This window comes from Canis lupus, chromosome 31 (assembly GCF_011100685.1).
Source record: "Canis lupus familiaris isolate Mischka breed German Shepherd chromosome 31, alternate assembly UU_Cfam_GSD_1.0, whole genome shotgun sequence".
In the NCBI taxonomy this organism is placed as follows: domain Eukaryota; kingdom Metazoa; phylum Chordata; class Mammalia; order Carnivora; family Canidae; genus Canis; species Canis lupus.
Window position 1 is genome coordinate 2,305,376 of NC_049252.1, and position 18,224 is coordinate 2,323,599.

The 18,224-nt window shown below is 33.8% G+C and overlaps 1 protein-coding gene across 3 annotated transcripts in view; it reads right to left on the reverse strand.

Moving 5' to 3' along the window:
* Nucleotides 1-18,224, reverse strand: part of CADM2 (cell adhesion molecule 2) — a 1,062,630-nt gene that overhangs the window by 80,905 nt on the left and 963,501 nt on the right. For all 3 annotated transcript variants that reach the window (XM_038581190.1, XM_038581189.1, XM_038581191.1), the window contains one exon: nt 11,399-11,577. In XM_038581190.1, coding sequence (XP_038437118.1) covers nt 11,399-11,577 — 179 coding nt within the window. The remainder of the gene's footprint in view (nt 1-11,398; nt 11,578-18,224) is intronic.

Genomic DNA, 18,224 nt, shown 5'->3' on the forward strand with positions numbered 1-18,224 from the left:
ACACCACTATGGGCACAACCAGAGTTATGCGCTGCTCACTAGCTCCACGTCTCTCTTTCTCTCTCTTCCAGTGGAGAATAAAATACATGTGCAATGCTATGGTAAGATTACTAAAATTTCCTTGATTTACATAATCAATGAATGCACTCTATTACTCTCTTATTTATAATATAGTACACAGTACACAGAACATATATCAAAGCTCTTCATGAAATCGGTGGTTGAAGATGGGGAGGCTATAACATTTATATGGCACTAATATGCATTGCTTGTTTTTTATATTTTGTTTTTGTTTTTGTTTCCCACAAGCCAACAAGATGATAAGATAACAAAGAGAACAGAATTCATGATACAGTCCTGTGCTTCCTTCAGGGACTGTTCTATGCTTTGAGTTTGACTGGTACTATATAAATAATGCTCCTACTGGTGGTAACAACAATGATGTCAATAGATATAGAATAGTATCATTTTTAATAACATGAATCTATAATTGAGCCTTAGTTATGGTTAATTTGTGCAAAAAAAAAATGCCCCCTCCTTCCAATTATCATGTATGAGATGGTGTTTTCAGAAATTTCTGCTGCTGAGAGTCTTCAAGTCTAAACGATTATTTTTTTAAAAAATTACAATGCAACACACTAAAGAATCTTATGTTCTGACCATGGTTTTTCAATTTTTAAAAAGTGTTAGAGCTCTAAATCAAATTATCCAATTCAAATAATAGAAAAGTGCCCTTTTTAATCACATCCTAATGAAGGAATTAAAAAAAATGTAACCACATTTTGTTACTGGAGCTTATTAGAGCACAGAGATCCTGTATAACCTTGTTAAAATGAAATCAGTTCCAACAAGCACTGTATACAATAAATTGAAGAATGGTGTAGCACCTTTTTTCCAATAACGAGCTTTTCAGGTTAAAGGTATGTTCTGTTCTCTACAAATGCAGTGTGCAATAATTTCTAACTTGTCAACCTGTTTTGTTTTCTGGCAGCTTCTCTTTTTAAAAATGGCATTCTGGCCCATTCAGAATGGATTTTCTAAGCAAAATTAAGTCTAAAGAGTCCCAGAAGCCCAAGCTGCTTGTTTCTCTCTAAGGACTAGTGTTCAATAAGGAGAAAAATTGCTACCATTTAGTCTGGACTCCATATGTCTACTTTCTTTCTGCTTTATGTCACTAACTCCCCAGGGTGGTCCAAGGGTAATCAAGAGTGAATCCAAACCAAGGATTATTAGTGGAGATACAGAATGGTCAAAACTCAACATATATTAGAAGTATTAAGGCAAGAAGTGTCCTTTTGAAAGAAATGATTCACATTTCCTAACCTTAAAAATAATAGGGCATCCTTAACCTTCTTCCTGATAATTGCACTGCCATTGGAAGCAATTGTAAGAGGAAAAATGTACTGTATTTGCCTTTTTACCTGTGCAGAGAGGGACATTTACCTGTTCCCATTATGTTCAGCTACATGTAGCAGCCTATTTGGAATATAGCATAAGAATGGGTAATAGCACCAAGGCTCTTACTTAAATGACAACCACCAGGTTGACAAGGCCTCAACTTGCCTGTGCATGCTTCCTCCTCGAGAGTCATATGGTAACCTCATCAGCTTCATAAAAAGCAACCTTTTTAAAAATTAGATTTGAATGAATCCCTTTTCATCCCCCTGATAGCTTCAACTGGCTTTGCGTGCTAAATGGAATTCTTATACGATAACAATAAAGAAAAAGCTGCTTCTAAAAAATGAAAAGTACTATAATTTTAAGCTGTAGGTAGTAACCAACAGTTCTATATAATTACAAGGAAAGTTTATGAATAAAATCAGTCTGTTGTTTGAAAAAAATGTATGATTTTTTTTTCTTTTAAAATATTCCTTCACATTCCAAACTCACAAAAGTGAAATAAAATTTAAAGTGGGAAAAAATCCTTCCAAGAGGATGATCCTACATTATTTAGCTCCACCTACTTCAGTACGGTGAGTTCTTTCTTAAAAGTACTTTACCAAAAAGTACATCAGATGATTTGGTCAAATACTTTAAGTTCTGTGAGGATGAAAGTCTTCTTTGTAAAAATAGTTCTGTCACCCATTAAAGAAAAACTCAAATCAAATATGAATATACAAAGGGGAAGCATGTTCTGGAGGCAAAAATACTAATTGAGAAATCCGGATACTGACCCACATCCCTAATGTTCAGAGTTCTCACACAAAGCCAGGTCTTTCCTAACCTTACAGTAGATTATTAAGTAAACTGGTTCCGACTTGGGATTTAGCTATACAAACTGATAACTTGCCCCAACTTATTGACATTTAAAACTAACTATGGAATTTCATATTCTCCTGAATGTGTCTCATGGAATATTATAGTTTATTACAGTTAATGAAGGGACCCTGAAGACGTCTCTGAAGTTGTATCATGGTGAAAGACAGGAGTGAAAAATTCTTCACTTTTGAATTTTTACCAAGTAAGTCTAGGCATAGTAAGGAATATTTATTTATTTATTTATTTGGGGATCTTCAGTTCTTGACTTAGCACTTGTGTGTAGTAGATAAGAAAGATTCCCTGAAATAATAAAAATATTAGGTAGTATAGCATTGTGATAGAGATTCTCAGGAAAAAAAAATTATATTTGGCCAGAAACAAATGATCTTTATAACTGATGTTATAGACTTCCAAAGAACAAATCCAATTTTCGGTAAGCAAAAGTCACAGAATTTCACAAACAAAACAAAACAAAACAAAACAAAACAAAAAACAGACATGTGAAGTCAATCACAGAAGTGTTCTAATTTCTATTGATGATAGTAATTATTCTATACACAGTTATTCATTTTGTGTATTGCTTAACTATATAAGGCACCATTTATATATGGATTGCCAAATAAATATATCTCTTTATCTCACTTTTTTTCCTAATATGAGATGGAACCCAAAGGTCTTGGTTTTGGTGACCAAAGAATGAATATTGGTTTCCCTAATTTTGTTCAGAAGCCAAGGCAGTATACACATGGACACACACATAAATATATGAATATATGTGGATATGGGTGTTTATGTATATATGTATCTATGTACATATACATTATTTTATTAAAGTTTATTCTGTTGAAAAGAGGGAGAGACAAAGATAGAGATATACAGAAAGAGACAAAGGAATTTATAATCATTAAAGAAATATTGATTGATTGCTTACTATTTAGAAGGCCTTATTCTAAGAGCTAGAGATATAGAAATAAATGAGACTCATAAGATTTCTGCTTTTAAGAAAGTCATAATCTACTGGATAGATATATAATATATTCACATGTACAGATACATTTATATATAACATATAATATATATACATAAATGCATATGTATATATATATACATTTATAAAATATAATATACGAATAAACAACTAAAATACCAAATACTGTTAAAAGATCTACAGATAATTAAAATTAAGTGATGCATGATTGAGGCCATTTTAGATTGGAGAAGAAGAGAAATGGCCTCTTTCAGAAGATCCATTTAATAAAAATCTGAATGATAAGAAATCATTCTTGCAAATACCAGCATATATGACAGGATTCCTTGTACTTCCTGCTCAAGCATTCTGGACAGAAGCAACTTCCTGAAAAGAGAATGAGCTTGATGTCTTAGAGGAGTGCAAAGAGGAACAGGGAAACAAGTGATTGGGTAGAGAGTGAAGAGATGGCACACAGGTAGGTATGCAGGGCTTACTACTCTAGCTAAAGGGATTTGGGTTTTATCCTACATGTGATGAAACGCCTTTGGAAAAATTCAAATTGAGGAAAGATATGAAGGAATATGTATTTAAAACATCTATATATTACAGCTGTGTGGGAAGGAGATTACAGACACAGATGTCTCTCTACTCTAGGCTAGAGAGACTAAAGGAGAGAAGCAGACATACTAAAAACATGGTTTGGAAATAGTGTCAACAGAACATGCTGATGAACTGGATATAAGGGTAAAGAGAGGTCTAAGATAGTTCTTAGATTCTGGAATAAGCACAGGATGTATTGTTACAATGTTAGTAAAAATTACATTGTAAGAAGCAACCAAGCAGGTGTTACTAAAGATCTGTATCTTGTAGTTGGGTGTGCCATTATTTTTTAAAACAAATGCCACATTAAAAAAAAAAGAAAGAAAGAAAGAAAACAAACAAATGCCCACATTCCCCCCCGCACCATGGACTTGAATACTGCTTCCTTTCTCTAATGAATGAGCCCATTAATGCTCATACACTTGAGTAGAAGAGCTTTGCACATCTTTGTAAAGCTACAACCTATCCTTATTTCCACATAAAAAACCTAGAAAGACTGAGTGTCATGGATTCTTTTTTCTTATGTTTACCTCACTGCAACTGATAAAAAAGATCATGGATATTTAAAATGCTAAAATTGTTGGGTGGTGGACTCCCTTCCATTCAGTCTGGAATGAGGGTTTTCCTCATGGACATTTGAGCCAGAGGTCCATGTAGGTAACATAGGAACATTTACTTCAAAGTGGTAGAGTGGTATCTTTGGAATTTTTACTCTGAAAGGTAAAATCTTAATTTATCTAATTCATGCTCATCTGAAAACAAAGAGATGGAATTAAAACTCAACTCTGAGCTAAGTAAGTATGCCTGAGCATATGCGACTTTTTAAATGTTCTATAACGAAACAGTGTTCCTGACTCCACTATTTGATCCCATTCCACTTCTCTCTGCAGAGTTCAACAGCAATTTATCCAGTCAGAGGTATCCTTTCCCACAGGCTTCACAGCTCTCCCTCCTTTATTCATGTCCAGAAATGATATGTTTTATCTCAGCGATTAAAGAAGGTACTGTTTTAAGAATCATCCAACTAGTTTACTGTCTGCAAACTCTCAACCAGAGATGAGAGCAGCAACCATAGGGCTCTTCCATTAGTGCACTGTTTGTTGCTCCATATGGATGTATTTTCTCTCCTTTTCTTCCTACACTGTGTATTTTCCCATCTATGCTTCTAAAGAAAGCTTCTCCAAAGGAAAAATGCTCATTATGAGTACATAGAATTAATTTACCAACTGGTAGGTCTGTTTCTGTGTGAGGGAACAGATTTTAGCTGAATCCCTTTTTAATTTTTACTAGGCTATGCATCTGTCCATAATCCAGGCTTCTCTTTCTCACTGCCCACCCACCCATAGGAGCTCAAAGATTCACTCTTTTAGTTCCACACTGATCTGTATCACCTTGCCTAACACTACAACTAAGAGGGAAAAAAATCATGTAGCCTCTTATTGTTTCTAAATGTCCCATTGTTAGGTAAATGTAATAGAAAGCTGCATATTTACTATGAAGCATTGGAGTGCATTTTCCATTTTAATGTGATGAGGGTTCTCAATAGTTTTCAAAGCATTGATAATCGTGACATGAATATGTGTAACATACCCTGTAAGTATAGAAACATGTATTATAATCATGGTTGCTTAGTTCTGTGGTAAGTTAAGTTTAAAAACAAGTTTACGATATTCCTAATCTGTTGCATAGTTATCACCCCATTAATGTGTACATGCATTAATTATTTTGCTAAATTTAAGATTACTAATAACCCTAAAGCAACTGAATTTATATTCTATACCCTAGTGAAATATTTAAAGAGATGATAGATGACTTAGAAATGTTTGCTAACGTGAAAGGAAGTCCACCCTCCATTACTCAATTTGCCTCTCTCCCACAGGAAGCAAATCAAGTGAAAGGGAAAATCAGCACTGAAGGTTGAAAGTGAATCTGTATTTCCATGTCTCTGAAAAAGATATATGTCTAAATGAGCAACAAAGGTAGATGCTTGGCTTGATGCAGATGTCTGTAATATCTGTGCCTATAACTGTCTCTGAGTATTTTTGATATTTATTATTTAAAGCAGAGTGACATGAATATAGTAGTTGCATTGATTTTTAAAAGTTGAAAAGGCATACTTAATAGCTTGATACCTTTCACTAGACTAAAACACACAGATATTTCTAGCACAATATTCCTTCTTACTATTGAAAATCTGAAACACTCTTTATGAGTTCTTACTTTTGAATGGTTCTTATTAACTACCAATAAAATGTGCGGACCTATAGAGTGTGTATGCGTGTGTGTGTGTGTGTGTGTGTGTGTATGTGTGTGATTTCTGAGGTAAACTAATCCTGGAAACAAAAAAAGCAACATCTTATTTTTCATCAGTATTCAATCCAATGGACACATGATCAAACAAACTATAACTGTCAAGTGATATTTTATAGATATCAAGTCAGTGACTGTCAGTAAACTGACATTACAGAAACATAAAGAAGCTTTTTATTATTTTTTACTTTCTGCTATTATAATACTAGTTATGGAGAACTTTACTTATTTTTATGTGGTCATTAAGATAAAATTTGCTAGAAAAGCAAAATATGTATACATAAAAGTAAAAATATGGAAGGATATGTGGTGGGTAATTTTATTCAAAACAGGAATAGTAAGTTAAAATAATGAAGAAGTAATGAATTGTTACAAAAGCTTATTCACACAAGTAGAAAAATAATGAAGTAAAGGATATTAGAACAGTGGTAAAATAATTTTAAATTTCATATAAGGGCTATTATGATAACAGAAAGAATATGTTTCAGGAGAGATGGGAAATATCATGCAGACCCTTCTAGAATAGTGCATCTTACTCTGAGCATCTGGAACAACTCTGAGTTGGGTTCTGAGTGGAGTGGGTTCTCCACTGAAACTCTCATTGGATTCCTTGGAATACTCTCCTACGATCTGGGCTTCCCCATAGATGGTACTGCTACTGGTACAAGAAGAAATATACTACTCATTTTTTTCTGCTTGTATTGTATCTCTTCCCAAATCCTGTGGAGGGTTTTGAGGGTACAGATGATACTAAGGAGTTCCATAGGTTCTGTTCCTCTTCCATTTGTATTTTGAGGAGTGGTTACAAATTTCTCTAGTATGAGTATAGTGTGAAGGGACTAAAAAGGTATTGGGAGTGCAGAGAAAGAAAAAAATTTCAGATTTGGAGGAGATGTACTGATTTGTGTATCTCACTCTCCAAATTCTTTCTCAAAATTTCCTGGGTGCTATATGTTTCTGACACTTTCAAAGAACAAACATTTTGCACTAGGTGATGACAAATAAATAGTAGAACTTGAGTTGCTTCTATCCCCAAAATAAGATTAGCCTAAGGTCATCTGTAATTCTTTATAGCCATTCCTTGTGCAATAACAAGGTATCTGTTATGTTCCCTATACTGGAAGATGCATAACTGGGAAGTCCTTGCTTGGGAAGAAGATATTTTTATCTAAACCCTCTGAACTTGGTGTCATATTAGAGAACCAAGAGTAATTATGACTTTTATCCTGCACTCTGTAGGTAACTAATTTGCTATACTGTTGAATTGTTAAGATATCCTCTGTTGCCTAGTTAGCAAGAATTTACAATTTTCTCATTTTTCAATAGACATAATCTAATTTATCCTCTGGGTACCGTTCAGGGAAGATTTTGGGCACTAAATTGCATGCAACTCTTGGGTAAGATTTTTTTACCAGAGCATTGGATTGAGATTCCCTTTGGTATCTTAAGGTTACTAGTAATATAATAATAATAGTTTTACTTATTGCATACATATGGCCCTGGCACTTTGCTCCCTACTTCCATTTCTGATGTATACCATTTGTCTTTGAAGAATTCAGAAGTGCTGTGTTACTAGATGATAGATAGATAGATAGATAGATAGATAGATAGATAGATAGATAATTTTAATTCTAGACACTTGGACCACACTCTTAAAGACTCCAAATGGTTACACCATTATATGTCCATCCTCCTCTAATTCTTTCATTTTGGTATTATAACTACTTAAAAGCTTATCTTCCATGTTAAATTCCCAACTTGAGTTCTATTCACATTTATTCCTATAGTGCTTTTGCATTCAGTAGTTAAATGCTAAATACGTATTGGATGAATTAATGAATTTTTCTCATGTTCTAAGTTTTCCAAGTAGTAAATACAATGGAGTAGTATGTTTAAAAACCACTAACATGGAAATAATCAGACCTTCTAAATAAATAAATAGCATGGTGGCAATGAAAACATGAGAATGACTTCAATATTTTTATACAGAAGCAAAAAACAAAAGAAAACAAAACACTATTCTGCTCATATGAATTAATAGTATAACTAAGGTTACCAATTCAACAGATAAATTTTTCCATTGCTGAGCTTGTTAATGAAAAATGCTACTTTTTTCTAATGAAACTTACACAGTACAAATGTTTCATAAGCTTACTATTTTATCCTACAAGTACTTGTATGCTAAATTTCTTTAAACCTTTCACTGAGGGTGAATTTTAGACTGGCAGTTTCAAATCACCATCTGCAGTTCTAAGGCTGAAATTTGTAAAGGTATAATTAGAAGGGGGAGAGAAGCTCTCCAGTGTCCACAACACAAAATGTCAATGCTGTTAACAATTAAATGTGATAACATTTAAATAATGTACTTCCACTGACACCCAAAGAATAAAATCTAATCATTAGGATGGCATCTAGATAGCAGATGATTTCACAGGAAAGTGTTCAGACCTCCATCAAGTTAAGAATCAATAGAACCTAGGCAACTGTGGTAGAGTCAAAGACAGCCTCAGCTCATGAAAGGCCTTTCTGTGCTAGAGCTATATTAAATTATCACAGCTAATGTAAAATCAACCTTGGTGTAAAAGATAAAAGGGTAAAGTTCTCACAAATGATCACTTATCACTCCATTCCGAAATGCATACAGCATTCATTATAGATCGAAATGCCACTCAAATTTCATCATTTAGTAGGGTTTTGAAACAACCAAACCATTAACAGAAGAGAGTAGCTTTTTATATTTATACAACCAGTGACTAATGAAACATTATACCCTATGTGCGAAGAGGGAAAAAAAAATAAACTTTATTTTGTAATGAACCCAATTGGAGCCCTTTTAAAACACAGTGTAATACGGTTTCACTGTTTCATTGAACCTCTCATTACTTGTGTCAATAATCCTAGGTAAACTACTGTTGAACTTCACAGCATTTATCTAGCAGCATGAATAACATTAATCTATGGGGTGCTTTTGATGAATTGTAGTTCAAAAAGCAAAGCCAAAAATGACTTCTTACAAAGTGGTTAGGGAAGTATTTATTAGAAATATGTCAACTGCCAAATACCTAAAGGTGGCTTGGCTATTTAGAAAATCATGCTGTTGGCTAGCTTGCAAACACTGGGAAAACATATGCATTTGCTCCACTTGAATTATTAAAAAAAAAAAAAGGAATGGCATACTTTTCATCTAAGTATATTATTTTTCTATCACTTCCCTTCTAATTCTTTATATTCTTTATGTCATATTGCTGTCGACACAATGTGACATGCTATACAACATGCCCTCAGGTTCCCAAGAACTGTTAGTGAGAACCACTTAGAAAGCTCAAAGTGAATCAGACTTCACTTCAATGGCTGCACAATCTACACATATAGGTCAGCATGAACTCAGAGCTACTCTTGGGTCTCGCTCCAAGGATCTAACTTATCTCCTTGACACACCTAGTGCTGTTATACTCTTTCCAGCGGTAAGCCTGTCAGGGTGTGTCTACAGGGCTTTAACACATTTAGTTCCAATTTATGAGTTTAATTGGATTAGGCTGATGTTTCCCAAAAGTTGTAATCCGCACAATTCATAGGATGCTAGAAATTAATCTTCAGCTATATCATTCAAGGACTTTATATGTGGACAGTCTGTTTAATGCAAGCCTTCATTTGCCTTCAATAGCAAAGTGATATTAAGAATTGACAGACTGCATACATTAAAGTAATTTGAGAATAGGTAAATTGTATATTGATTTAATATATTCTTTTTCTCCAATTTTAGCCTGCATCATAAAATAAATACCTGGGGAAAAAAAAACACAAACTGAATTAATTGTTTTTCCCTAAAATAAAATTTCTTCACAAAGAATTAGACTTTACTCTCTCCCCCCAAATTCTTTTTTGGAAAGGCACAGAACTAATTCATGCTTCTTATAATATTTTTAAATTATATTTATGGGAAAGATATCAAACAAATATAGTCTCTCCATGGTTTGTAAGAGACACTGGATTTATTACAGCATCATGTTTTATATAGCATTCTTTTGGAATTCTGTAATATTGCATAAAACACAATAACTGTCTTAGAAAACATTTTCATGGTGAAATATGCAGAAGATTTTACATTTTTTTAAAAGATTTTATTTATTTATTCATGACAGACACAGAGAGGGAGAGAGAGAGGCAGAGACACAGGCAGAGGGAGAAGCAGGGTCCCCGCAGGAAGCCCAACATGGGACTTGATCCGGGGTCTCCAGGATCACACCCTGGACTGAAGGCGGCGCTAAACCACTGAGCCACCCGGGCTGCCCGATTTTACATTCTTTAATGCTTCTTTCTCTTGGAAATTCACAATATACCCTGGCATATTTAATAAACCCTGAGAAGTCTTACAATAAAGAAACCTGACTAATTTTTATTGCATTATTTATCAATCTCAGAAAAATTCATCTCTATCTAACAACATGTTAAAGCTATTTCACGAACAACAATTGTGGCTTTCGAGGTTTGGAAAAACAGAGATTGTCTCAGTCTTGGGTACGGAAATTTCTTTCTGGCATTTTGTTATATTTAGTCAAATTGTTTTTTTTTTTTAATTTTTATTTATTTATGATAGTCACAGAGAGAGAGAGAGGCGCAGAGACACAGGCAGAGGAAGAAGCAGGCTCCATGCTCCATGCACCAGGAGCCTGATGTGGGATTCGATCCCGGGTCTCCAGGATCGCGCCCTGGGCCAAAGGCAGGCGCCAAACCACTGCGCCACCCAGGGATCCCCATTTAGTCAAATTGTGATATTAGTGCAGGGAAAAAAAAGTGTCTGTGACTATTTAAAATAATTGCTCATAAGAAATTAATGTAGTTATTAATAGTATACACATCTGTCCTTGCTACATCTCAGCAACATGCCATAGAGAGTACATAGTATATTTTTTATGATATTACAATCAAAATTAACTTAAAGTAAAATAGCTTTCATGATTGTGATTTATAAGAAAAGCATTTATTTGCAAAATTTAAAGGAAAACATTATTTACTAGTCACTAACAAAACATTTATTTGCAATAAAACCTTTTACAAAAATAATTTTTATTTTTAGTGTGCTGTGATTTAATTTTATTAGTTTGACTTGGAAGACATTAATTGTGAATCTTTTATGAAAAGTCCTTCTGAAAGAAAAAGAAAACCTGTTTAAAATTTTGTTATTCTAAAGACTGTGATCTTAAAGTTTTTCAGGTCATTCATTTTTTTCACATATAATAAAGTCAAAAAAGTACTCACCATGTACAATGAGAACATACTCTGCGCTGCTTTGGCCAATGGTGTTTGTGGCTTCACATCGATATGTACCATTATCCGTTTTGTTCAGGAAAAGAATGTTTAGCTCCCTACCACTCACAACCATTCGGTCAGGATCTGGCAATTCTCCACCATCCTTTGTCCACAAAACAGGTTCTGGCCTATTGGATTTAAATATGCATACAGAAAGGAAACATGAGAAAGTTTTCATATTATGTGAAGTAAATAAATCAAGCAATTTATAAATATTTTACAATCATTTTGTGCATATCCATATGCTAACTTCTATAAGGTACCAAACAACCACCATGTTCTCACTTGGAAGATTTGGAGATATAGCAAAAACAATTTAATTCTATTCTTTTTTTTTTTTTTTTAATTTAATTCTATTCTGCTTAACCAAGCAATCGTGTATTAAGGAACTAATTTGTTGAGTAATTATAGCAGTCCTGTGGCCCTGATCCTGATGCTAACTGCTCATACCTGCTCATACCTGCTATTTCTGGAGGACTGCTTTATTGGGCTCCTAGAGTAACCTTTTCCAGAAGTACTTGGAATTATACCTTTGCACTTGAGGCTACTGTTGTGACACAGTTTTGCCTGAAACCTGAAGCTTTTTCCCCATTACCTTTCCTGCTTTTCTCACCCCCCTACATATTTTTCCTTTAAGTTCTTTCTTTTAGTCTCCGGTTTTGAGATACAATTGACAGCTATACACTATAATGTATAAATGAATGATATGATGAATGTGTATATTGAAAAATAATTACAATAGCTTTAGTTAACATCCATCACCTCATATAGTTATATTTTTCTTGTGATAAGAACTTTTAAGATCTATTCTCAGCAACATTCAAATAAACAATACAATATTGTTAATTATAGTCAGCATGAAAAACAAAAACAAAAACAAAATTATAGTCAGCATGATGTACATTATATTCCCAGGACTTATTTGTCTTATAACTGGAGATTTGTACCTTTTGACTACACCCGTTTCTCCCACTACCCTATCCCCCGTCTCTGGACACATTTATTTGACATTACATTGGAAGTATTAGTCAGAGCAATTAAATAAAATAAAAATAAAAGGCATCCAAATAGGAAAGGAAGAAGTAAAACTGCCTGTATTTGTAGATGACATGAAATTAAGAAAACCCTAAAGACTTTACCAAAAAAACTGTTCAAACTAATGAATTTAGTAAAGTTTTAGGATACAAAATCAATATATAAAATCAATTATTTTTCTATACATTAACAATGAACTATCAGAAAACAATTAAGAAGACAGTCCCACTTACAATTACTTCACAAAAGTAGGTGAAAAATCTGTATAATAAAAATATAAGACATTGATGAGAACAATTAAAGAGAACACATACATGCTCATTGTTTGGAACCTTAATATTAAATATCCATACTACCAAAGTGATCTGGAATATTTTATGCTAAGAAAAATGTCAGTCAGAGGAAGATGAATACCATGATTTCATTTATATGTGGAATCTAGGAAACAAAACAAAAGAACAAATGGACAAAAAGGAGGGAGGGAAGCAAATCAAGAAACAGATTCAATTGTAGAGAATAAATTGATGGTTATTAAAGGAAGGTGGGTGGAGGGACAGGTGAAATAGAAAATGAGGAATAAGGATTGTACTTGCTGTGATGGGCACTGTGTATTATATGGAAGTGTTGAATCACTATACTGTACACCTGAAACTAATATAACATTGTACGTTAAGTAACTGGAATTTAAATAAAAACTTAGAAACAAAACAAAATAAAAATAAATAAAAAGATTCTGCACAGAATGGAAATTATTAACAAAAAGAAAAAGCAATTTAAAGAATAGGGAAAAATATTTTCAAATCTTGTATCTGCTAAACAGGTATATATCCAAAATACATAAGGAACTTGTACAGCTCAGAAGCAAAACAATGACCCAATTAAAAAATGTCAGTGGAATTGAATACATTTTCCCAAAGGAGACATACAAATAGCTAACAATTACATGAAAAAATGTTCAACATCACTCATCATTAGATAAATGCAAATCAAAACTGTAATGTAATATCACATCATACCTGTTAGAATGCCTATCATCAAAAAGTCTAGAAGTAACAAGTGTTAGAGAAGATGTGGAGAAAAGGGAGCATTTGCACAGCATTGGTGGAAATATAAATTGGTATAGCCAATATGGAAAATAGTATAGAGGTTTCTTAGAATATTAAAACTAGAACTACCAGTTGATCCAGCAATTCCACTTTTGGGTGAATATTCAAAGGAAATAAAATCACTATTTCAAAAAGATATCTGTATCCCATGTTCACTGCAGCATTGTTTATAATAGCCAAGACATGGAAAGAACCTAAGTATCCATCAATGGATGAACAGAAAAAGAAAATATATTCCAAATATAATGGAATATTATCCAACCATTGAAAAAAGGAAACCCTACTATCTGAAACAGCATGGGTAGACCTTGAGGGCATTAAGCTAAGTGAAATAGTGATACAGAAAAAGACAAAAACTGTATGATCATACTTACATGTGGAATCTAAAAAAATGTTTTATGAGCTTAGGGAAACTGATAGTTCTCTTTTGATTAAATTCTTGCAAAGAATTCCCATTTCAAAACCTGCTTATAGGAAAGAAAGAATAAATGAACCAGGGATTTCTGTCTTCAAATATTTTACATACTTTTGTAATTATTAGTTATAGGAATAGTTAATAATACCTACTCCATGGGCTGATAATGGTAGCTATCCTAGACATGTCACTAATAATTTCTACACTTCTCACAAGAATACTACGTTTTTTTTTTTTAAGAGTACTTCTGATACAATTTTTTTTAAATTTAACGAATGTGAGAATGTTGGCAGAGATATTTCCAAACCCTAGTCTGACTCTGCAGTTAAGGCTTTGTCTATTACCTCTTGCTTTCTAACATGATTAATAATTTCCTACCTCTTATATGTCTAACATTCTATTTAAACATGACTTTATTATATTAGAAATTATTTTTGAAATGGCTTTGATCATTTAAATTTGGTGGAAATATTTTACTCCCGTTTTGTACTATAAAGACAATGAGGACATGTACCTTGATAAATGATGCCTATGACTATGGCAGCTTTTCTAAGACAGAAAAAATATATTTTTTAAAAATTTTTGGAGAATTGATAAAAGTTGTGAGCCAAGGAATAAGAAGTTTAAGAAATAGTATCAAAACAAGCAGATCAGCAATGTGATGAAAGAATCCTTTAGGGGATCCCTGGGTGGCGCAGCGGTTTGGCGTCTGCCTTTGGCCCAGGGCGCGATCCTGGAGACCCGGGATCGAATCCCACATCAGGCTCCTGGTGCATGGAGCCTGCTTCTCCCTCTGCCTATGTCTCTGCCTCTCTCTCTCTCTCTGTGACTACCATAAATAAATAAATAAAAATTAAAAAAAATAATTAAAAAAAAAGAGTCCTTTAGTTTGGGGCACCCAGATGGCTCAGCAGTTGAGCATCTGCCTTTGGCTCAGGACGTGATCCTGGAGTCCCGAGATCGACCCCCCACATCAGGCTCCCTGCATGGAGCCTGCTTATCCCTCTGCCTACATCTCTGCCTCTCTCACTGTGTCTCTCAAGAATAAATAAATAAAATCTTAAAAAAAAAAAAAGAATTCTTTAGTTTAAGTAGTAAAACATACTTGGGGAGAACAGAGAAGATAATCAGGACTGTACCCGTGAAACTTCTGAAAGGACATTTTATAGGAAAAAAAAAAAAGAGACAAAGAAGCTAGTTATCCAAAAGAATTGGAAAATATATTAATTTATATCATCTGATTATATAGATAACTTATTTTCATAGTATATTAAATAAAATCTAAACCATTAGTATTTCTCAACTTGCTTCATGTAGCCCACCCCCATCAGCTGGATGGTCTTGGAATTTACTAATTCTTATGTTAAAACTGATAGCCTGGATAACTGTGTACCTTGCACACTCTTAATATCCTTTGAAGAGGCAAAACTGTGACTCACTGCATATAAATGAAATACTATTAGAAGGTGTGTCCTTTCTACAAAGCCACATAAGGCCAACATTAAAATAACAGTTGTATTGAGGATAACTTGCATTTTAAAAGATTCATCCTTAAAATACTATTTAACAGAAGTCTTTTATTAAAAGGCAATATTTTCTTAATGTATAAATCAGAATTTTGAAACATACACAGATATGCATATGTATATACTTATGCATTTCCATACAATCAAAATTATACCCCACCAAGCCCAAACTGTCATAATTTTTTTCTGCTTGTGTTCATAAGATTTCAGTCTCCTCTTAAAGTATAGGACTCTGTAATCGTGTAAGTTAATTTAGATAGATATTTTTAAAGTGTGTATATAGAAATGAAGTTAAAGAACTATTTAAATTATAGTCTGTATATAAAAAATGTTTTCTAAAAAATAATTCTCTTTTTTTGGGAATAATGAAAAAACACCTGCAGGAATGGTAGTGTGTGTCCCAACCAACACTGAACACTGCAGGATTCTTGATCCTACTGCGTATGGTAAATCTTCAAGGTGGAAAAAAAAAGTTAGCACCATAAGACACAATTTTAATGAAATGGAGGTTAGAGTTTATACATCGATTAAAAATACCCTACACATATTCCAATTAGTATTTAAAATGTTCAAGCTTCTTAATATCACCATAAAAATATTAAGTGGTTTAGCAATTCTTGATACAATTTGTGTTTCATCTTAATAAAAGGGCCCATAGGCTTTCACTAATTGGAACCCAGAAATGATTGAGTTTCTTGCTGCAAATGAATAACAATCTTCCCTGCTGGTCAGGTAACCAAAGGAGATCATTTAAAAACTGGTTCCAGTCTATAGTTTCTATGTGATAAGGCTAAAAACAGGAGTTACATCAGGAGTAACAGGACACTGACATGGCATCAGGCATGAGATAACACTACATAACTCCATAGAGAGGGCTTAATGTGGTCAGTCCAGTTTCCCCTGTAAAAGCCCGGATAATTAGAATTTGGAAATTGTCTTGTATGAAATGATATTTAGATCCTTTAAAAAAAAAGATTATTTATTTATTTATTTATTCATGAGAGACACACAGAAAGAGGCCAAGACACAGGCAGAGGGAGAAGCAGGCTCCATGCAGGGAGCCTGATGCGGGACTCGATACCAGGACCCCGATACCACGTCCTGAGCCAAAGGCAGATGCTCAACCACTGAGCCAGCCAGGTGCCCCAATATTTATGTTTCTGTCTATCAAAACTATAGGGATAAAAACATCTTTTTTTTTTTTTTTCCTATGCACCTAATGGCGTTTTGCAGCTGTTCTTCATAGGGTGACAGAAAACAACAAAAAATAAAAGTGAAAAAAGAAACCAGACATGGTTGCACATTTATTCTCTGGTATTCTAAGGTCTTGGTAGAGTTTATTTACCTTAATAGATTTTCAGAAAAATCACTATTAATTTAGTATTTTGTTTTCTATGTCTCTAAGATTCTCTGATATCTTCAATAATTAATTATTTGTAAATTAGTCTTAGAAATGAATTGCCACAACTCCCTCAGACTAACAGCCTATTTTAGATCTAGAACTTAATAGAAACCTCATTTCCAGTAAAACTCTTTATTTGGGGTGCTTATTCTGTAAAGTCAAACTATAGGAAGAGTCCCTCTAATTCTTCCAGCTGTATATGTATGTGTATGGGATCATTATTTCTTAGGTATTGATGGCAGTGGAATCTCACTTTGCCTTCTTAACTCTCATCCTCTTTCCCAGCTCATGCTTGAGAAGAATAATAAAGAATAAGAAGATCAGGTATAGAAAAGTAAGTGTCATGATGCGCATCTCCTAGAAAAGAACTCTCCTGGTGTCTTGCAGAAGTAGACAGGGAGCAAAGGTCTTCCAAACTTTGGAACAGGTGCACTCTCCAGTATCTTCCTTTTCCCAAATGGCTATATCCCCTGGGAGTGCCTTTTCCCTCATAAGCACAACACATGTTGGGCTCTAACAATAAAACTAGTCTTAGGGAAATGAAACTTATTTTTCCTAAATGAAGGAAAATAAAAGTTGCTGTAAGAAAATTCAAGTAAACACCTCGTTCTGGCTAGAAGAAAAAAAGAAAGAAACTTGCAAATGCATGTATCTTACATTTCTTTCATGTGAGACAAAGCAGGAACTTATATTTAATAACTTGGTGTCTGATATACTTAAGATTGTATGGCACATGAAGATGACTATTGCCTTTATTTCAGTTTAGAAATTCCCAGGTGGTAGGCAATGTGATCGAAGATGGAATACCAGGGGGATTTTTTTTAGCCAGTTGCTCCTCTATTTCCCATGACAGTTTCAATCTACCATGTGAGAAAGTGGGAGAAGTTACCTAAACATCTCAATCCCTTTTTCTGCTTTCAGCAAAATTATACTGAAGAGTCTATGTATAAAACTTTGCATTCATGCTATCAAATTGTTAGCAAGATGGTGAAAGAGAAATTAAGTTCAAACTGCAAAATGAGCTTGACATTCAGTTCAAGTAGAAAAACTTGAATTTATTGAGTTCTAGGAATAAGGTCTCTGAGAGAATCTAGCCTTGGCCATTCTTTGTTGGGTGGATTGAAATTGCATCCATAAGCCACAGCCCAAACTTTGCCAATCAAGTGAGGTAGAAGAAGAAAAGAGAAGAGGGGAAAAAAAAATTAGAAGCTGATATTGTTCGTTCCTTTTCTTAAAATCTAAAATATAAGTACAAAGCAAGTTCAAGGAGTAGCCTTTCTTAAAGCTAGGC